At 44.5% G+C, this 23,140-nt stretch overlaps 1 protein-coding gene and 1 long non-coding RNA gene across 2 annotated transcripts; one reads left to right on the forward strand and one right to left on the reverse strand.

Annotated features, from left to right (window-relative positions):
* Window positions 1-178: 178 nt before the first annotated feature.
* LOC120994896 lies at window positions 179-2,683 on the forward strand. Its single transcript, XR_005777495.1, has 2 exons — window positions 179-1,851; window positions 1,889-2,683. It is a non-coding gene; the product is annotated as an uncharacterized LOC120994896 (long non-coding RNA).
* On the reverse strand, window positions 1,029-21,586 carry ATP6AP2 (ATPase H+ transporting accessory protein 2). Its single transcript, XM_040423770.1, has 9 exons — window positions 21,424-21,586; window positions 16,505-16,632; window positions 15,603-15,731; window positions 13,717-13,812; window positions 10,790-10,927; window positions 9,309-9,362; window positions 7,929-8,078; window positions 4,873-4,992; window positions 1,029-3,069 (listed from the first exon to the last, which is right to left on the reverse strand). The coding sequence occupies exons 1-9, from the start codon at window positions 21,467-21,469 to the stop codon at window positions 2,875-2,877; spliced, it is 1,056 nt and encodes a 351-aa protein (XP_040279704.1). The 5' UTR covers window positions 21,470-21,586; the 3' UTR covers window positions 1,029-2,874.
* Between the last annotated feature and the right edge of the window lie 1,554 nt (window positions 21,587-23,140).

Consider the following 23,140-nt stretch of genomic DNA (forward strand, 5'->3'; position numbering starts at 1 on the left):
CACCACCGGATTTGTGGACTTATTCAAGTGAATGCGGGATACACATGGCTGGTGACCCGTGTATTGCGGAACCGCCGTATGCGGCCTGCAGCACAGGCACGGAGCCCTTACGTTCGTGTGCAAGAGGCCTAAGGGAAATAACTTGCACAATTAACTACAATAAACAAATAACTTACTCCATTTTGGACAGTTTATTTGTACAGAATTACCAGTACTCAGAAGACAGATCAGGGAAAATATTCCTCAATATTCAACAGAATAACTTTCACATTCAATAAGCTGGGTGTGTAAAGGGCTCACAATAAATAGCTTTACAAGACCCTCATAGTAGCGTCTTCCCTCTGTACCACCCAGGGTTGGCATAGAGTCCACCTGAACACACAGGACCGATATAATGTATGGTCTTGTTCTCATATGTGCTAAAAAGTTCAGTGTTTTAATAGTCATTTTCTGCCATTTACATGAGGGATGTTATCAGCATCAGAGCAATCAATCGTGGGCACAAAATATTACTATATTTCTATCCTCAGTTTATTGTATTTGTTGATAATCTAATAATTAACATTTATATACTATAAACCTATTGCTGTTCATTTTTGGTGGATCATGTGATGATAAAACAGGGCTATATTTTTGGTGGGTTCTAACATGCCATATAGAAGTGATATTGTGCTGGGTGGCAAAACAACGTGCCTTTTACTGTAAATTGCTGCAGTTTATGATGCATTTGCCTATATGGCTTCTACAGATACAAGCCGATAGAACTTGTTTCATCTAAAGACAGCATCACAAGACCGCCACAGTTTGCTGAGCAATGCATGGGTGAGAATGTACTCTTTGGCCATCAGTAACCCGCTTCTTGGAATCATTAAAGGGGTTGGCCCATCTCATACAATGGGAGCATATCGCTAGGATATGCCCCCAATGTCTGATAGATGCAGGTCTCAGAGGTTGGATCCGCACCTATCTTTAGAAAACAGTCCGCAAAGTGAAGAGCTAATCACGCATGTGTGGCCACCCTCCATTCATTTTTATGGGAGTGCTGAAAATATTCCGTCAGCCCCATGAAAGTGAATGGAGCGGTGGCCACGCTTGCGCTTCCTATTAATTTCTATCAGACTTCTGAAAATAGCCAAAATGCGCTGCTCAACTATTTTCTGCACTCCCATAGAAATAAATGTAGGGTGGCTGCGCATGCACAATCACCCTCTATTCTCTTTTCTAACGATAGGTGCGAGTTCCAGAGATGGGACCTGCACCTATCCGACATCCGGATGGCCAACCTGCCTACAGCTGAGCATCGTGGGAATTTTAGTTTTACAACAGCTGAAGGTTGGCCATCCCTGTCCTAGTGGAATACAAGCTGAACGCCTTAAATCCACAAGGACATTTGGGAGGTTGGGGAAAAGTATGCAATGAGACGTGCACAAGTTTGGGAATAAATATGGACAAGGATTTTACTGGATTTTTTTATATATTTACATCAGTAGAATAGAACATTTACAGCCATGTCCAGGTGAGCGCCAGCAGTATTCTCAATATACAGATATTTAACAGAGCACAAGGCTAATTCTACACACCTATAAAATCACATTTATTCATCAAATCAATATATTTATATCTGAACATTAATCTGCATATTAGAGGCTATTATGGTAGGGAGCATTTACATTAACGACATGAAATCACACTTAGCAGATTTTTTATGCATATACAGTGCTGAAATCTGTGTGTATTCAGAGTGCCACTGATTGCAATGGGAGTCAGAGCCGTAGTGAATACAGCACTGATTTTTTTTATTCTTATGCAGATTTCAAATTGCAGAAAAAAAAAGTGACAAACTGTGGGCAGGTCGACACACACAGATTAGCTCTACTGTGGCGGGCAGGTCGACACACACAGATTAGCTCTACTGTGGCGGGCAGGTCGACACACACAGATTAGCTCTACTGTGGCTAAACCACAGTATGACAGACTGCAAGTCTGCAGTATGAGGATTTGCCTCGGATTCTGCTGTCAGATTTTTCCACCACATATTTCAAACCACAGTTTGTTGCATGCCGCCATTTACACCTTGCCCATTAACCCCATTTTGGGCTTGTACTAGTGGTTAAGCTATTGTAGGTGCATTCTACTAAGCTAGTCTTCTTGATTAAACAGAATCTGCCTACCCAACATAATTATAGATCAGATGGATAGCAGCATCTTCCAGTAATATATGGGACCTCATGTATTAATATTGTCTTGGACATGTTGCCAAAAGCAACCTGGAATTTTTCTAAGCTGCCCTGGGCATGAAGCATGGATTGGGTAACAAGGTTACGCTTCTCCATATCGTAAGCAGAGAGATAGGATGCTCATTAGTCTGCTGACTCCATGTTAAGGTTATAAATTAGCAGAATAGGAGGAGAGAAGAGACACTGAGGGGTGGAAGGAGGACGTTTGGCCTTTAATGATCATTTTCCATTTAAAAAAGGATAAAAATGCACAATACAAAGTAAGGGTACGGCCACACGGTCAGGTATCCTGATGCCGTTTTGGAAGCCAAAATCAGGAGTGGATCATAAAAGGACAGCACGTATAAAGGACACATTTGACTTCTCTTAAATTCACTCCTGATTTTGGCTTCCAAAACTGCATGCAGAAACCCAACCATGTGGCCATAACCTAAGGGCTGAAGTGCCACACCAGGACACAAAAGTAGCAGCTGCCATTTACCCAATTCTTCTTTCAATAATCTCTCTAACTACACCTTTATTTAGATCACTACAGGGGACAGCCAGATTTTCCCGCCTTGTTGCATACTGACAGGTTCACGTTTAAGAAACAAAAAACAACCAAAAAAAAAATTAAATAATTTACTAGATCTCAACATTAGTCCATCCTGATCTTCTGGTTGGTCATTCTGTAGATGATACTGTCATAGCCAGGGTCCATGTTCCAGAGGTTGTATGAGATTGCGATAACAGCAAGAGCCAGACCAATCATGATCCACAAGATGATGTTGAAGACGACCGCATAGTCAAAATTATATTCGTAGGCCAGATTGTAAGGATCAGTGGGAGTACTCTAAAGAGACAAAAAAAAAAAAAAAAAAAAAAATTATATTATTATATATATATATATATATATATATATATATATATATATACACACACACACACATACACATATACATACAAACACACACAGACACTTTGCTAATGTGACAGAATACCCTACCAATCTCCAAATTCCAGTGGAGGTGGCTGTCTCCGGCTCTTCCACGTAACCACCAATGCACACTGGTTTACAGGCCTGGTTCTAGGGACTAAGGGCTCTTTCACACCTGCGTTCTTTTCTTCCGGCATAGAGTTCCGTCGTCGGGGCTCTATGCCGGAAGAATCCTGATCAGTTTTATCCTAATGCATTCTGAATGGAGAGAAATCCGTTCAGGATGCATCAGGATGTCTTCAGTTCCGGACCGGAACGTTTTTTGGCCGGAGAAAATACCGCAGCATGCTGCGCTTTTTGGTCCGGCCAAAAATCCTGAACACTTGCCGCAAGGCCGGATCTGGAATTAATGCCCATTGAAAGGCATTTATCCGGATCTGGCCTTAAGCTAAACGTCGTTTCGGCGCATTGCCGGATCCGACGTTTAGCTTTTTCTGAATGATTACCATGGCTGCCGGGACGCTAAAGTCCTGGCAGCCATGGTAAAGTGTAGTGGGGTGCGGGGGAGCAGTATACTTACCGTCCGTGCGGCTCCCCGGGCGCTCCAGAGTGACGTCAGGGCGCCCCAGGCGCATGGGGGACGTGATCACATGGCACGTCATCCATGCGCATGGGGCGCTCTGACGTCATTCTGGAGCGCCCGGGGAGCCGCACGGACGGTAAGTATACTGCTCCCCCGCTCCCCGCTCCTACTATGGCAACCAGGACTTTAATAGCGTCCTGGCTGCCATAGTAACACTGAACACATTTTGAAGACGGATCCGTCTTCAAATGCTTTCAGTTCACTTGCGTTTTTCCGGATCCGGCGTGTAATTCCGGCAAGTGGAGTACACGCCGGATCCGGACAACGCAAGTGTGAAAGAGGCCTAAGCTTGGCGGCAGGTACGGCCTGAAATTACATATTTCAATATGTCCTGTTAGTGAAACCGAACAGAAGCTTAAATTCTGTCACCAGGATTAACGATATAAATATCGCTATATGTGCCCATTAGTCTCCATGCAGTGTTTAAAATTATCCCACTGTTTATGCTCTGTGTGTGTTAGATTCTTATAAAAAAATCGATCTTATTGATATGTAAATTACCTCAGGAGCCCAAGGGGTTGTCCCATGATGAGCGCTTCTATTATGGAAGAGCTCATTAGCACAATAGGACCGAGGAGTGGTAAATACAGTGCTCCCTGTGCTGACTCTACTCACCTCTCCCTGGTCTTCTTGATGCCGGACGTTGTGCTGTGATCTGCGCACAGCGCGTGGACAGGACATGCTCTGTGACCTCACGCTGCGAGATGTCAGGTCACAGCACAGTGTGGCAGGAAAACCACTGGATCTCAGGAGCGGGAGCGGCTCCCAGAACAGGAGAGGAGTGGATTTATTTAGTCTGAGCTGAGAGCTCATCAACATTGGGGGTCTGAGCTGAGGCCTCATGAAAATTATTATTTTTTCTTATTTTCCTCCTCTAAACCCTAGGTGCATCTTATAGGGCGAGAAATATGGTATATAGCTGTTTCTTCAGACACAGCTACATTATGCCTGAGGAACAGACCAGAGTTGTCTTGAAAGCTTGTTATGTAACATTATTACTTCTATTTTTTTAGCCATTAAATGTTATCAGACCGGTTTCTCTTAATGAGAGCAATAATCCATATTTTAGTACTTACAGCAGTTTGTGTTTCCAGGATAGAACGACTCTTCCTCGTCAAGGGAGTCTCGAATGTTTCCACTGCGACAACTTCCACAATTGCATTTCCCCCATAGATACTGTGCATGTCATCTGCAAACTGTACAACATGGAAGCAGCTTAGATATCAGCATAAGGAAGTTATTTTTTCCCCTTATGGCATATATTGACAAGAATATAGAAGACAGATTGTGGTTACATCCTAGGAAGGCCAATGGGTAACAAATATTCACTGTGACCATAAAAAGAGGATTTTAAATGGAAGATTTGGTAGTGATTTAAAGATCTTCCCTTGAACGCCATATGAATGTGGAGGGTATTGGGGGCTTCTAAGGAAACAGACATTATGATACTATGGAGGGCCGCTCTGGAATTGCGCACGAACTGAAAAAATTCCAGGAAGGAAATGGGAAGTTCCAGTCCTCAGCTCCCACAGTTCAGTGCCATTACAGAGTGCCCTCTCTCCTTCTGTACCAGTTTGTAACTTGTCTTGTTTATGATTAGTGCAATTGTCTGTATTATGTATGTGCACCCCTTATCATATGTACAGCGCTATGGAATGAATGGCGCTTTAATAAATAATAATAATAATTATTACAGGGGACACTAATGTGGATCAAAAGGTTTACAAATGAATGAAAATGTCCCAAATCCTGCTGTTAAGCTGGTCATACACAAGATTAACCCTTTCACACATTTGGACGTCACTGTACATACAAATTGCAAGTGACTTACTGTACTTAGACGTACAGTCATGTCCAATTTGCTGACCGGGGCGGAGTCTCCGCTCTCCCGAAGAACAGACACCGGGGAAGCCGGCAAGGGACTAATCAGAGTGGTCCCTTGCCGGCAAGCGATCCGATTGGTTAGTCTCTGTAGACTAACCAATCGGAGCGCTTTAGTGTTAAAATGCCGGTTTCAGGCTGTGATCTCCACGCTGGAGATCACAGCCTGAAATCAGCCATGACGCCCCCACTGTGCCCCCAATGATTATACTGCCCCCATATGCCACAATTGCCCCCTGCAGCCCAATCCTCTGGGAGGGCTCTGATGGCAGCGGCTCAGGAACAGAGCCACTGCATGAACAGAAAGTGTCTGCTGTAATTTACAACTGACACTGTGCTGCTGTGGCCGAAATCGGTGCTGGCACAGATTTCCGCCGTTTAACCCCATAGATGCCACGGTCAGCAGCCGCCCGCGGCATCTATGGGGTTGAGAGGGAAGGAGCTCCCTCTGTCTTACATCGTGCCGCCGCTGCTGCTGCGATGGCAGTGGCCCGATCGTTGCCATGGCAATCGGGCGCCTTACAAAGGTGTCCAGGCTGCCGTGTGCCTAAGGCTGATCAATGTTATGGAGGTAGAGCACTGCACACCGTTGTTGCCGGTGCAAGCAAGGACTTGTAAGTCATAACCAAATAGAAAATTGCGGGACACAGCTTCTTTTGTCTGCAGTTTATGACATTTATTAGTGTTACATCACATGGAATTTATGATCCAGTTACATTTCAGAAGATTTAAAGTAGTCACATTCACTAGATTTGGCGACCGGACGTTTTGGCCCATCAAGACCTTCCTCAGCGGTCTATTATCTTGGTATGACTTCTTATGTTGAATGGCGCTGGATCTTCTAAAATGTAACTGGATCATAAATCCCATGTGATGTAACACTAATAAATGTCATAAACTGCAGACAAAAGGCTGATAAGACCCTCAGGGTCTGTAATCGATACTATACAGTGCATTGCAATAGATGAAAGGTATATGTTTTTTTATAAAAATAGTCTTGTCTTCTCATATCTGTTCATTTATGTAATTAAAAAATCTTAATAAATAAAAAATACACATAATTGGTATCGCCGTGTCCGTAACGACCTGATCCATAAAAGTATCATATTACTAATCCCGCGAGGTTAACGCTGTATAAAAAAAAAAAGAAAAAAAAGAAAGACGGAATTGTTGTTTTTGTCACCTCACATCCACAAAAAAAAAAAAGTGATCAAAAAGACATATGTACCCCAAAATGATAATAAAAACTACATCCCGTCCCACAAAAAACAAGCCCCCACATAGCTACATTGATGAAAAATGTATGAATAACTTGAGGGGTGTAGTTTCTAAAATGTGAGGGCATGATGAGGGCTGGGCCAGAGGAGGGAGAACAGAGCCTCTAGGAGTAGGGGCAACACCCCATTGTTCCTAGAGGCTCATTTTCATAAAATAAAAGTTCATTTTTCACAAAAACGGAGGCACATGGAAAGAAGGGACAGAGACTGCTAGCTTCAGCTGATATTAGCACATGTCTAATGTCAGCCAGTTTAATAACCATGTTCCTGATGACAGAAGTCCTTTAAAGGCCATTTGTCAGCAGATTTGTACCTATGACACTGGCTGACTTGTTACATGTGCACTTGGCAGCTGTAGACATCTGTGTTGGTCCAATGTTCATATGTGCCCGCATATATTAGTATATGCAAATGAGCCTCTAAGAGCAATGGGGGCGTTACAGAGGGGATGGCAGTTGCAAAAAAAGGGGAGCCTCTAGGTGTAATGGCAACGCCCCTGTTGCTCCTAGAGGCTCATTTACATATATTAAAACTTCATTTTTCTCAGCAGTGCGGGCACATATGACCATCGGACCAACACAGATGCCTTCAGCTGCCAAGCACACATGTAACAGGTCAGCCAGTGTCATAGGTACAAATCTGCCCTTTAAAAAAATAATCTGACTCTGTGTCGGCCAGTTTAGTCTGGTGGGATCGTTCGCAATGCGACCAATCACTGTCTCATGTATGATCAGCTTTAGTGTGAAGATTTTATTAGTACTACCTATGGTAACAATTGAGTACTGAAAGAGTCATCATCAGAACAAATTGAGAGATCTGTTGCATACCGTGAAACAAATCGTTAAGTTAGAATTTTTCAGGACTCAAAGGTAATGTCAGTACAAGAGCAGCTAGAGATTGGTCAGGCGAGTACAACCCAAAAAAACCTTTACTGTGAAAGACCTTCTATTTGGAAATCTATATAGTTGAATTACCTTCTGTAGACATTCTGACAGAATTCTGATGGCGTCCTTAAACTTCACAGAGTCCTCTCCATAACGTTTCTTGATCTCTTCCAGACCGGTAAATTCCAAGGCGTAAATGTCTGGAACGTTATCTTTAGCAAGATGCTTATGCCGAGAAAGCTGGTTTAAAAATGAAATAAATGTATTTATCTAGAAATGCAGCACAATAGAAGCAGAAAACAGACTGCTCGCCAGTCATTTCTTCATGGTGAAGTTCTTGGTGGTGACCTATTTCTGTTCAGATGGATATAGAGATGGACATGTACGCGAGATGTATTAAAAGGGGTTGTCTACTTTCTTTAAATTTTATTTTATTTTTTTTAATCACTGCTGCCCTATTCCTCCCAGCAAGGGAAGAATACTTACTGCTTCCAGCATTCCGGGTTGTCTTGACCGGACTTCCAGTCCCGCATGTAAACTTCCTGCATGCCCCGCTGCAGCCAATGACAAGTGCGGTCAGGCATTACCTGTAGCGGCGCAAGTCACAATGCCCATGCAGGACGTTAACACGTGTTGACTGGAAGTGCAGTGCAGACATCCCGGGACCCATACAACTGGAACCAAGTGGCAGAGAGTATACATCTAGTCACAGGTGCCACTGGGTGGGGGTGAAGTGAGGATTTAGATTTTTTTTAAAAATGGACAACCGCTTAAGGCCACTTTCACACTGGCGTTTTTGTTTCTGTTTGTGAGATCCGTTCAGGGCTCTAACAAGCGGTCCAAAACGGATCAGTTTTGCCCTAATGCATTCTGAATGGAAAAGGATCCGCTCAGAATGCATCAGTTTGCCTCCGTTCAGTCACCATCCGCTCTGGAGATGGACACCAAAATGCTGCTTGCAGCGTTTTGGTGTCAGTCTGACGAAACTGAGCCAAACGGATCCGTCCTGACACACAATGTAAGTCGATGGAGACGGATCCGTTTTCCATGACACAATAGAAAACGGATCCATCTTCCATTGACTTTCAATAGTGTTCAAGACGGATCCGTCTTGGCCATGTTAAAGATAATCCAAACGGATCCGTTCTGAACGGATGCAGACGGTTGTATTATCTGAACGGATCAGTCTGTGCAGATCCATGACGGATCCGCGCCAAACAAGAGTGTGAAAGTAGCCTTAATTCCAAGCTGTGGTTCTTCAGGAGGAAAAATCTTTTATTATTCCAGGTCCCAGTAGAACAGAAGCCTCAGCCAAATAGCGCTGAGAGCTCCTTGTCCTCTGAAGTTTTGTACATATGACGCGAGCCTACTGAAAGGGTGGACAATATTCAGAAATACGAACTTCATTTTCTTGAATGTTCTGCTTGTTCATCATTATCACAATCTCTCATCAGTTTATGAGACACTCACCAAACTTGGGATATCTTGAAGACTTTGCATTTCAGAGAGGAAGAGTCTGTCAATCTGAAATAACAGGCATTGCAATCTGAATGTCAGCATTGTGTATACATGAATAATTGCCTATGATTAAGGAGGTTTTTCGTCTGACACATGGAAGCGAGTTCTAGTACAAAATACAGTGAAGAAACAGCTTTTACGGGATCACCCTGCAGCGCTGAAGCTTCCTTCTCCTACTTGTGTATACATAAATATAGATGCAATGTATTATTTAATACAGAAGGTGGTATAGATCCAATCCACTCAATCTCAGCACTTTTCTACTTCAGAACTGGCCATTAACCTCTTAAAGGGGTTACGCCAAATGTTCATATTATCCCGGATCCACAGGATCGGGGATAACGAACTGATAGGTGGGGGTTTGACCTCTGGGACCCCCACTGATCCCAAGTATGGTGGTCCTGCCCCCATCATGATGGAGCGACAGGTCGATCATGCCCCATTCATTCTCCATCGGACTGCTGAAGTTAAAGTACAGTGCTCAGCCATTTCAGGAGGTTCAATAGAAAATAAATGGAACGCCAGGGCACATGCTCGACCTGCCGCTCCATCAGGACGTGGGAACGTTACCCCCGTTCTCAGAATTAGTGGGGGTCCCAGAGATTGGACCCCCACTGATCAGTTAGTTATCCCTTGCTAAAATCATTACCACTACTGCATCGCAGGTTAAACCTGGATTGCTGCATGTTACCAACCATGGGTGAGTGTGTGGGCACAACTGCTGTGCTGTAAATTGGTGTTAATGCTTGGCCTGCAGCGCCATACATCCATGATATGGAGCAGGGTTATGGCCTCTTTTACAGCACAGCTTTTTGCAGGGGTTTTAAAAGCTGAACCCTAAGTAAGAAAAGCACAGAAGCACAGGCTTTCCTCCTCCTGAGCTCACAGGATGAGACCATACACTTCTTCCGAATAACATATTATAAATGTACCGTATATTAATATAGCCAGGAAAAATGTTACCCCGATAAAGGTGAAGTTATACATGTGCGCAGTAGGGGTGGGAGATATAGGCGATATGCACGACATGAATTTGTGCAATGATACAGATTTTGTCTATATCGCCGGACCGCGATATGACTACGGAGCGGTAGTGAATTGAAGAAGCTTCTCACTCACCGCTCCGTGGCCTCCCGACTCCACACCGCGCTGTACTAGCCAGGGCCTGGCATGCACATCATGATGATGATGATGGCATGGGGCTGATGGCACTGGCTCTGGGGGACATGTATGAAATTTGTGTTTTACTAACACTTAGTCTTCATCTTTGGAAAAAGATCTGTTACACCATACACATATTAAAAATTTCTTGAGAAGTTTTCTAATTTGTATACATACAGAAGTATATAATGCATATATGCTTCACATTATATCGCAATATAGATTTTAGGCCATATCGCCCAGCCCTAGACTGCGCAGCATCATGAACTTACTTCATCATTTTTATATAAAGATCCTAAAGACACAGAGGCAAGAATGGAGTTATCCTGCTCCAAGCGACTTCTCAGTTGTCGTAAAGTGACTGCAAGGTCTTCAAACACTGTGTTGGCCTTTCCAACCATGTACACCCTCTGGAGAGGAGAAAAAAACAAGGTGAATTCACAACCTTAAACGTCTTCAAATGGAAGTTGCAAAAGGAATATGGCATTTCTTCCATGCATCTTAGATATCAGATGCAGAGGGAAATAAATTCTCACTCATTGGTTGCAAAGGCAGCATGGCCACATCCTTCTCTATATATTTCACTGGGTTTCCTACCAAGACGTAGAAGTTTAGTAGTGTATCTACTGCTTTTCTTTAAAATGGTTAGGAAAATTGGTTTCTGGTCGGCTTGCAAACCAGTTCAGGGAAATATGCTGTCACTATATAACCCCATAAATAATAGAAAGAAAGGAACTCCAGCACCCCTGAATCAGCATAAAATAGAATCTTTATTGACTTGGGTTGAAATGCGTAGGAGATGGACACAGTTTCTTAAATATGCATAAAGATGTGATTCAGAGTTTTTATGCTGATGAAAGGCGCTAGAATGCCTTTCTTCCTACAGTCTATTGGTGACCCCCTCCCCCATGCATCCATCCAGGAGTTGTTTTTGATGGCTTTCCTCCATTAATTCGCTACCCTACCATATAACCTATTCCTTAAAAATAATAATGGAATTGGAATAGAGAATAGGAGGAAACAGCGCTTTGAGAGCGAGGTGGTAACATTATGTCGTGTATAAGTTTAGTCCAGTTAAAGTGTTTACATGCACACACAGATCACACTCAAACCAGCAGCACCCAGTACTGTCCATGCATGGAGGAGGAACAATCAACAAAGGAAAGAAGGTGACACTGGCCAAGAGCACTATGAGACGAGTCCTAGGTATGACAAATCAAGCTTTATTTTTGCAAAGATACTACATGAAGGACTGAAATGGCAAAAGTCTTACTAGAAAAGTTAAGGGGGTAGTGCGACGTAATAAAAAAAATCTGACAACTTCTTCAATAGCTTAAAAAAATAAAAACAAACAAATAAAAAAAATAATCACATACTCACCCCTTACTCCAGAGCTCCTCAGATACCCCTGACATTGTTTACAAACCGCAGCGATGACCACTGCAGCCAATCACTGTCCTCAGCAGTCTACAGGCCAGGTGCCGCATCCCTAGCACATCGACTCTGAGACAAAGGTTAGACGGTTCCTGGCTGCCTGTCCATGGCCCACGTGCAAAGTGTAGAGCCGTGTTGCCCATTCTATTGCAACAAAGATGGTGGTGCTCATGCGATTGAGTCACTTAACCACTTTCTTGGCAGTCTCCAGCTGCATCCTCTTCTGCACAACCGCTGGAACAGTTCAGCTACTATACTGGCTGCCATAGACGGGTCAGCAACAGTTCTGCAGTATTTACATGGGCCATGGAGGGGCAGTCCTTCTGCCAGCAATGAGCCAGGAGAAAATTCTAGTGCCAAAATATGCACTTTAAGAGCATTTAGAAAAAAGTGGCCAACCCCTTTAAATTATGGCATCCTTAAAGAATTATAGATGGACAGATACACTCCTCAATATTTAAATTGCAACAACAAGAAGGACAAGCCGTAATGTTATGCAAATTGAAGAAGTAGCAGGTGTCATGAAGATCTGCAGATGATGATGTTTTCCAGCACCTAGCTCCAATCTGTGGGAGGGCCATAAAAGCCAGATTGAAAGCAAAGTTTTTAGCCACATGAAACCTCAAAAATCTGATCAAGTTATATGGGCCTCAGGTTTGTCAATGTGACAGTTATCATTACTTGTCCTGAACTGAGAGACTTTATTTTAATCACTCCAGCAGAGCACTACACACCTAGCCAGATACATGAGCAGTGTTCAACGTTCTGTGTCCCAGAGGTTGGGAGAACAACGAGGAACTGGAATGACCAGAGGTTCACAGCGGCGAACCTCTGCACGGACGGATTCTGTTTAGAAGATTGGAGCGTAGTGGTCCATTCTGTACTGCAAGACAAATTGGAGGTCACAGCCCAAGCTTAGGGAAGCAAGCAGTTTCTACACAAGCCATCAGAGGGCATTTGCATGACATTGGGCTACGAGCCAGATGTCCAGCTACAGGTGCTCCACTGACCTCACTCCAAGCAAGACAACAATGGAAGTCTATCCTCTTCATTGACAAGTCCCGCTTTTGTCTCAGATGCAACTATAGCCGGAGATTAGTCTGGAAACCATGTGGGCAACACCATGAAGAGACATTTACAAGGTAACGTCACACCGGTCCTACTCCTGGGATTATGTTGTGGTGTGGCATAATATATGGTAGCCGAACCCTTCTTGGCTTTATTTCAAGGTACACCAACAGCTCGTTGTCACATTGATTTAGTCACAGAGCCAGTGATACGGCCATTTCTCCAGTGTACCGGGGGCCATTTTTCAACAGGACAACACCAGGCTGCATGTTGCTCGTGCTACCACGAGCAGTCTACATGGCCTAAACGTGTTACCGTGGCATGCAGCATCTCCGGAGCACCAGATCTTGCAGATGACTGGCACACCCAAGTGCACTCAGTGTGGCAGAACATTCCTCAGACAACCAATAATAGCTTCATTCGTAGCATGCCAAGCCTTGTAAGTGCATGTATTTCTGGGTGTGGCCGTCATAGGTGATACTTATACTAAAATCAATAGGTTTCGAATATTTTATTTCCATTTTTTATAATTTGCATATCATTAATATGTCCATCAGTCCTGTGATTTCCAAACTTCCATGACTTTTCCTTCTAGGTGTTGCAATTTCAATGCTGAGGAGTGCGAACATATATTTTATATACACATACGTATACACGCGCGCGCACACACACACAATTACATACTACACACACTTACTTCTTCGATGGGGGCCAACTGTAGAACTAGTGGCATCTCTTCAGAAAACAGTGAATGGATGGAGTTCACCACACCATCAACACTGTAAGGAACAGCCTGTAAGACAACAGCAGTTAAATAATATGTCAGAGCAGCGCTTGTACAGTAAAGAGCAGCACAATATTGGAATTTTACTTTGCATGGTCACAAGTAGCTTAATGGTATAGAAAAAAGAAAATAATGTATATCTGTTTCTGGAAAAGCTGAGCAACAGTCCTCTGGGGGCATTTATAGCAATACTGTTTGCCCTTAAAGTTGGCCACCTAACCAAAACTGTAAAGTGCTGTAAACTAGAAGCAACTTACTCTTGTGTTATAATAGATTCAGGGTGCAATGATATGCTCCCCCTTCTACAGTATAGTCTCTTCACTGGCTGAATGGTGCTCCTGTCCATAAAGTGGCCGCCGAAGCGGGACATGTGACTAGACCCATCCATCAGCGGCCTCCATTGAATAATGCTGCGCACATCGTCAGAAACTAGTGCATGCACAGTGACATGTACAATGTTATTCAACGGAGGCCACCTACAGATTCATCTGGTCATGTGTCTCTCCATCAGCAGCCATGTTCCAGACAGGAGTCACATACAGTCAGTGAGGAGACTGTACTGAAACAAGAGGGAGCGGACTTCTGATGAGGTCATCAGAGCTATTCCATTATAATGGTATAAGGGCAAGTCACATATTGATTTTAACAACATTCTTGGAAAATTCTGATAAGGTGGCCATCCCTTTAAGGCCTCTTGCACACGAACATGTGCGCCCTGTGGTCATGCTGCGGCCCGCAAAATGCGGGCCGCAATGCACGAGCATAGCCCATGGGGCAGCCGCAGCGGATCGCGGACCCCTTCACTTTAATGGGTCCGCGATTCAACCGTTCCGCAAAAAGATAGGACATCTATCTTTTTTCGGAACGGAAGTACGGGACGAAACCCCACGGAAGCATTCCGCAGTGCTTCCGTTCCGCACCATTCCACATCTCCGGACCCATTGAAGTGAATGGGTCCGCATCCGTGATGTGGAATGCCCTCAGAATGGCAATGGGGCGCACACGTTCGTATGCAAGAGGCCTAAATAGTAGATCTGGATGGATATGTAGCACTTCGGCAATGTATCAAATGTAAAATGTTAATGGTTTTCCTCGGATTGAAGCATTATACTAGCAGGCTCTTCATTAAAAGTTTGAGTTGAGCTTTTTTTGTGATGGTTCTCTACTGTTAGATGTGGTTTATGTACTGTGTCATGGCCGCCTGATAAACTATTACATATCAGGTCCCACCGATTGAGTTTCACAGAAAATTTTATTATATGTCTACCAACATTACATTTCTATTAGCTGGCTGTCTATGCACTTCTGTATTTTTAGCTGGCCAACCATTTCTACCTGGGCCCACATTTAGGCCCTGTAGTGTGCCTGCAACTAATGCAATGGACTACTGATGTGTTAGACAAGTACCTCACCGTTCACTTAGAAAAGACAGAAAATCGGTTCTAGGAGACGGTCGGTGCCTCACTGACAGTAGGTGTGAAATATTTGCACATGTCATGCCAGTCACACAAAGGATGCCTTTATGTGGCAGTGGAATGCAGTCTGTGTGAAGGCAACATTTCCTGGACCAATAATGCTGCGAGGGCCAACCAAACCTCGGGTCCATTGTCTCGTACTCAAACGATGCTGGAGCTACGAAACTGTAGAACAGAAGTTGGGCTGGAACTCGCACCATCATAGATCACTACGACGCAGTCAGCTCACATGAGCCACTGTTGACCCAGGAAACGTGGCAGTCACATGGACCGCATACACGGAGGGCATAATGCATCAATATCACTTGGAATGTAAATACTTACATTCTCTACTGGGTAAGAAATCTCATTGCCTGACAGAGGAAGTTTGTCCACACCGGTGACAGTTACTAAAACAGTGGCACGTGGACGCTGAAATATATTGCCAACTCCAAGCCCAGGCCAAGGCAAATCCTGAAGGACACAAGAAGAGACATATTGTTCTATTAACTATACACACACAAGACACAGCAGTCTCTGTAAAACATATATCCAGAAGAAAAGAGAAAAAAAAAAAATAATAATCTTACAAATCCAAATGGAACGATTACTAACATGGCGGACAAAACAATAATTAGCAAATGTAAGCACTTGTTTTTGGTATGTTAACCAGGCTATTCCGATATGGGTTTTTATGGGTCAACCGTTTTAGGACCAAAGGGGTCATCTATATATACACAGTGGGGCAGATTTATTCGCACCAACAAAAAGTGGGGTACATGGCTTTGCACTGCATTTTTGTAATCGTTTTACAATCATGTCCAATAAGGGGGCCTGGCTTAACAGTAAAGGTGCATGGCTTAAAGGGGTATTCCGAGACTAAAAAATGCCCCCCATATGCCCGGGTCCCTCCCCTTGCTGCTCCTTGTCCCCGCATTGCCGCAGCTTTTCCCTGTGCGTGGATGAAAACATCCGGTGTCGTAGGGGAAGCAGCCAATGGCAGGCGGTGACAGGGACGAGCCTCCCTAGTATCACGGATGTTTTTATCCACGCACGGGGAGAAGCATTTTTGGAGTAATACTAAGCCAACTTTAGATGGCAAAACTAGACTACGCAGTCTAACTATTGGACGCATTTACCATCCAGCGTCAGCCTAGATGACAAATCTGGCGCAGTTTTACATCGTCTAAGCTTACACTATCGTACTGTTAGGCAGTATTAGTAAACCTGCCCCAGTGCAGACCTACCTCTTCAACAGAAAAACCCATAGACAAGGCAATCACATCTGGAATCCGTTCTCCGGGAAGTGGCCAGTTTCCTGACCTGAAGATCTGGTTTTGGGGAGACTTCAAGACACTAAAGTCTGCAGCTGCAACTAAAATATCAAATAAAAATTTATATACCGTACATTAGTCATTTTATATATTACACATACACCTGTATAATATTATTATTATTAATACCACCACTATCAGCAGAAGAAGTACTCCCCTGCTTTGCCAGCATGAGGCTGTCCATTATTTTCATGGTCTTCATGTAAATCTTCAGATGCTGCAGGGGAAAATCTATGGCCGGCTGCAACTTCCCACAACAACCGATCATATTCAGCTTGTAAATACAGCCACCAATACCATTCACATATATGGGAGCAACAGATATGTAACTAGGATAATCCACAGATTTAATGTCCCTTTTAGGGTTGTAGCAGGTATCGAATTATCAATACTTTTGTACCGGTATCGATTCCGGGATTTGACATTTACCGCTACTGCGCAGCCGAGTATCAAAGAACATGGCGCACACTGCTCTCAGCGCACTCCATGTTCTCCTCAGCAGCACAGGGGAGAAGGAGTCTTTCCCTCCCCCTGTGCCACTGCTACCAATGAGAAGAGAGAGGGGCAGAGGAGCTGTGGCCACTGCGCCACCAATGAAGATAATACAAATGTAGGCGGCGGGTGGCAGCTGCAGAAACACATAGCCGACACCCGACCTCTGACAAGGTGCTGCGATCCGCGGCAGTTAACCCCTCAGATGCCACAGAATAGCCGGCACCCGCCTCCTATACTTGTATTAAAAGGTTACTTATCTTCATTGGTGGCGCAGTGCGCCGCGCCACCCCACCCCCCAGCATTATAATCATTGGTGGCAGTGGCCACAGGGTCCCCTCCCCTCTTCATTGGTGGCAGTGGCAGCTTCTGATCGGAGCCCCAGCAGTGTAATCCTGGGGCTCCGATCAGTTACCATGGCAGCCAGGACGCTACTGAAGCCTTGGCTGCCATGGTAAGCTCCCTGCTGCCGTGTGCAAGGAGTGTGTATGCTTACATTAGAAAAATAAATAAATACAAAAGCGTAGCACACCACGCTTTTCCATCCTGCAGAGTTTTTTTTATTTATTTACAATCAAACTCTATTGTGACGGATGCCATTGTGACAAGAGTGACGCGAGCCTATAATCAGCTGGCTTCTTCAGATTTGTCTCGTGCACATAAAGGTGGTTTGGGACCTCACATTATTCTGGTAAACACTGGCTAGATCCCACCAGAAGCCATCCATGTGTTTACTATACACACACTTGTAGACCGGCTCTCCCCGACTTGACACATACCTGCCATACACACCACACTGACGATGTGCTGACTGTAAATACAGAGCTTTACAGTCAACAAGCCACTCTAAACCCTTGAAGAAACCTAGAGCCATCTTATTCCGGACTGCCCCCACCATACTTATTTCATAAGGTACCCTTGAGCATAGACAATACCATCAAGCAGCCACTTCACACATTATCTATAATCCGTAGATTGCACGATTTATAAATGTTAGACTAAATCTCTCTGCATGGAGCGCAGTCTGATAATAAATGGCAGCCGTCTTGTAGAAAACTGCTCTACTGAGAGGAGGACCAGAATCACATATCATCGCTGATTCCATGATAGAAGAACCCTTCAGAAAGTCACAGAAATCCTTGAGCTACTCAACTACAAATGTGAACTGGAGCAAGAACTGGGTCACAGTTTTAGGCAAAAAACTGCTTCAATCAAGCCGGGTGTTTGAAGCAGTTTTTTGACCCAAAAACCACTATTAACAAAAGTGTGTGTGAAGCAACAGTTCGGGCATGGTCACATGACTGATTTAAAAAATTTACCTCCAAAATTCAGTGTAAAATCCACCCTTATTTTCCGTGTTTTTTTTGCATGTTTTACACTTTTTTATCCAATGAGTGTTCAATACAAAACTGCATTTTCATTTTGTGGTTTTTGGCACAGATCCACGCAAAAAAAAAAACTCATGGATATTTACAAAGCTGTTTATTTAATACTTGCCATTCATATCAATGGTAGATTCAGAGCGGATTACGCCCCGAGATTGGGCTTGCTGCTCCTTTCTTCCATGTGGAAAAAAAAAAAAAAGAAAGTGCTGCTTTCCATTAAAATTAATGGGAAAATGTTTTGAGGCGTTTTTCTTTAGCTGATTTTGAAGTGGAAGTGCTCAAAAAAAAAAATAAAAAAATTTCCAAATTACAGATGGTGCGGCTGTTCTAGAGAGTGTAGATCTGAGGACATAGTGCTCTCCGCTATCTCCACATCCAGTCACGCCTCACCGCTGATTGCAGCTGGTTTCTCTTCATTACCGTAAAATCCTGTGGCGAACACGTCCACCACCAAAATAAGTTTTACTGGATTTTTATTTCTTTTGCTAGGCTGCGACTGACAACGTTATAAATGTTCCCTACAAACAAGAGCCACATTAATGGGCGACTCTGCTGGGTCTCCACACATCTGACTTGGCATCATATAAATCACAGGGGAAGATGGCCATCGGTCACCTTTATGTATTTGGTAGATGTGAGGAAAGGGTTTCATGACAGGAAACGCAGCATTTTATCAAAACTATTGATTTTTAAAGATGTCCTTCAAAATCACAACCAGATTCCAGCTTTCATTTTTTTCCAGAGGCCTTGTGAAACGAATGAATCAACCTACAGTATTTTTCGCTCCATAAGGGATCATGCACACGACCGTATGCCCTCCGAGATATATACGGTCCGTGAGCGGGCCATATGTCCCAATGCGGCATACATCGTGCGCACGGGAGCGCACAGCATTATAGGTTACTATGATGCTGTGCGCATCGGTAACCTATAATGCTGTGTGCTCCTGTGCGCACGATGTATGCCGCATCGGGACATATGGCCCACTCACGGACCGTATATCTCGGAGGGCATACGGTCGTGTGCATGAGCCCTAAGACACAACTTCCCCCCCCCCCCCACCCCCAAAAAGAAAAAACGTTTCCTGGTCCTCTCCCGTCAGCTGTGCTGCGACTGCGCACAGCGTGTGGACATCAGCGCGCTGTGATCTCACACTGTGCGCGCCAGGAAGAGATGGAGCTGGATCCTGGGAGCAGAGGTGTCCAGAGCAGGAGAGGCAATTGGATCTTTTTTATTTTATTTGCTCTGAGCAAGGGGGTCTGTACTGAGGTCTGGGGGTCATTCACATTTTTTTTCATATTCTCCTCCTCTAAAATCTAGGTGCGTCTTATAGGACGAAAAATACGGTAAATGGCGAGTATTCCTCCACGCTTACAGCTGGCAAATCCTCCTGCCCTCGGGCAGCAATGTGTATCTTACAGCCTGTCCTCCTAGATTTCTGACAGAGCGTCCCATATGAGACGGGTCACATGTGTATACGGAAACCCATGAGACACAAGGGGCAGCAGAGGACAAGGAGACAATCATACAGGAAAGATTAAAGGGGTTCTCTGAGACCAGGCAGGGTACAGAGGTAAAAACACACATGTCATCGCTGCCAGCCAACGGCGTGTCTGCTGCCACCACTGACTGCCCAGCAGAAATGACATGACACGAGTGTCGATGGCACACGTCCAATGAAGTGGGCACCAGAAGCAGATGATAAAGGAGCTCAGCACTGAAACCTGAGCCCCGATGACAGGTGAGGTTTTTTATCCTCTGTACCCTGCCTGGCCATAAGAAAAGGGGTTCCCAATCTCGGAGAACCGCTTTAACGCAGTATAAGGCAATGGCAGAAAGAAAGAGCTCCACGTGTACACGTTATGTGAAATAGGAAGTACTCTTCTGGAAATTATTGCCTTAAAGAATAAGGAACTCAGTAAGCGGGGAAAGAAATCACACAGACGTCGTCTTCCACCACTGAGCCGAGAGGCTTTTCATTACAACGCAGCATGAAAGAGTTAAACAAAAAGGAGAAGAGTGCATGGCCCATCATCCATCATGTGACGAACAGTAGTCACACAGCAGTGAACAAACACAATCCGCTGGTATGTAGTGGCATATACCGCCTGGGCCATGCACGGGGCCCTTGGATGATATGTGCCTCTGTCATTCAGATAAGCCAAAAAAATCTTTAAAAATATAGAACGTCTGAACCAGTGAGGGGCAAAGAGTGGCCCTTAGGTGCTCGTCCTGAGGGCCCCATCTCCTTCTTGTGTAACGTATAGGGCAGAAGATCATGCATGTTATATCATAAAATGTATCAGACGCCACAGTAATGGGTGGGAGACAGATCCCCAAAACATAAAAAGGGCCCTGTGTCCCCTGTTTTCAGTAGAACGGTCACCCCACCCATACTGTAGTGTGGGGGACGGCAACCTCCTGTTGCAAAACTATCACTCTCAATACGCACTCTTGAAGATCCATAGAAGTGAATAGGGCATGCTAGGAGTTGCTGACCTCTGCTGTAAGATAGAATTGGTGGGGACTAGGAACGTGCAGCCCCTGCAGATGGGGGAGTGGATCCTAATATGTGGCCCTTGGGTAGATTAAAGGGCCACATCTAAGGTCCTCCTGGAGTAAAACAATATATCACATGGTAAGGAGAAGAGAAGGTTAGTATTAGGGGGTGGTGAGGGTCCACCCCATCTGCTGGAATGAATGGACTATATAATGGACCTGCTATCATGTGACATACACGATTAACCCCTCACAGCCGGGCCTCCAGCTCCTTCACTGCCATACCACTTCCCCTCCCAGTACAGAATACAGGGACCGTCACCAGTGCTCCCACACATTACACACCACCCCCCGATCCACGATCACACCGGATGGGGCTCCTAGAAGCAGTCAGCTGACATACACACAGGTTACTGAATGGGAGGTGGTGGCCCGGGACCCAGCCTCACCACTTACCTGCTATGATCGCAGAGAGGAGGGTGAGCGCTGCTGGACGAGCCATAGTCACTGCTGATGACACGACGACCGGTTCTCAGAAGCCGATCCAGCAGACCCGCAATCCCAGAGCAGGACGTCTCTTCCCGGAGAGCTGCTGACTGACAACACATCAACCAATCAGAGCGCGACTGAGTGTAAGCCCCACCCGAGCTATATCATGTGACCGCAAGCAGCCGGGGAGGGGGCTAAGTGTGATTGACAGAGGCGCCGTCCACTCAGGGATGGCTGAGGCGGAAGTAACACTGAGGTCGTGCCTAGTGACCTGCCGAGTCCGACTCCGACTGGGTCCTACGTGAATGCAGTAACCGGGAGCTTGTTTTCTCCTGGGTCAGGCAGCCCTTGTGTTACTCTAATTATTATGTATCACTTATTGTACGTTACACAGGTTCACATGTCCTGATGCCATCGACTCTTTTCATGATATTGAGGACCGTTACCAAATTTTAACCCCTTGGATGGTGCCTATTTCTATTTTTTTTAGACCTCACAGCGGGGGTGGTCATACTTACCTGGTGCCCCCTGCTGGGTTCTTGTGTGCAACAGACTATTAGGTCCTACAGGAGGTGGCCACGCTATTACAATGTATAGCAGAATTTTTCAAGGGTCATGCGACCAAAGCGTGGCTTGAATCACCTACTGACTAATTTTTTATTTGTGTACATAAAACTTATATCTTTATTATTTCACTTTAAAAGTTAAACTCTAAATTTGTGATTAAAACTCCTCAGAATGAGCGGTGAGACTGTTGTATATATTTATATACCTCTACTCAGTATATACCACTGGATGAAAGGGCTGCCTGATAACTTTCTCAGGGCTTACCCAAACTCCTAAATCTTCACAGCAACTTTTATATTTAGTTGCTTGTGTGTCTCTGCTATGAGAGCTCACTACGCTCTATCTGATTCTAAAAATTATGCTCCCGCTACCCTACATGTTTCGCCGAACCTTCGGCGTCCTCCGGGGATATGCAGGTTTGCAATGGAGGGGGCGGTCCCTAGGTTTTATGGGTTCGGTTCATGAAGGTCGGATGGCCTCGGCCAATCCGAGCTGTACTTTTAATGATTGGCATGGCTTGATACCAGTTATCCACGTCACCACCCCCTGGTGACGTGATCTCAGATACTCCCATTTGCCCGCGTCACTTCCACTTCCGCCTGTGACATAAACGGGCCTCCGAATGATGGAGTATCCGGTATCTAAAAAGTTCCGGTGCATAGGTAAACATGTAGTTGGTCCTTTACTAATGACGTACATCCCTGCGTCCAGCGCTTGGAGATGACGTCTATTTACAATCATCATCCTATGTTATACCTACGCATGCGCCGGTACTTTAGGATATTTGCAAAATATGTTATCCGATATTTATACAGGTATTGTGCCTTATGAATGGGCCTACATAAACACTTGGGGGAGTACTTACAGATATACCTCTTATGTCCCTTATTCTCTCAGAGCCAGGGGTGAATTAATATAGAATAATGAATATACAATCCATATAATATATATTCTGTTCGGTTTCATACTGTATATTTTAATCCATAATTACTACATGTTCTATTGATCAACATTGGTATATATCGAATATTATTTCATGTTTAGGTAAAGTATTCACTCTCTATTATACTATGCCATATACCCCTCTTATATAATATTTAATTATTTCCCCATTGAT

This window comes from Bufo bufo, chromosome 3 (assembly GCF_905171765.1).
Source record: "Bufo bufo chromosome 3, aBufBuf1.1, whole genome shotgun sequence".
NCBI lineage: Eukaryota > Metazoa > Chordata > Amphibia > Anura > Bufonidae > Bufo > Bufo bufo.

Excerpts from the sequence above, each read along its gene's own strand:
- ATP6AP2 (XM_040423770.1), bottom strand. The coding sequence starts at position 21,469 with ATGGCTCGTCCAGCAGCGCTCACCCTCCTCTCTGCGATCATAGCAG. Across the intron at positions 13,813-15,602 it reads TTTCTTACCCAGTAGAGAAT|GCTGTTCCTTACAGTGTTGA; the intron begins GTAAGTATTTAC and ends GTTGTCTTACAG. Across the intron at positions 4,993-7,928 it reads TGTCAGAATGTCTACAGAAG|TTTGCAGATGACATGCACAG; the intron begins GTAATTCAACTA and ends CATGTTGTACAG.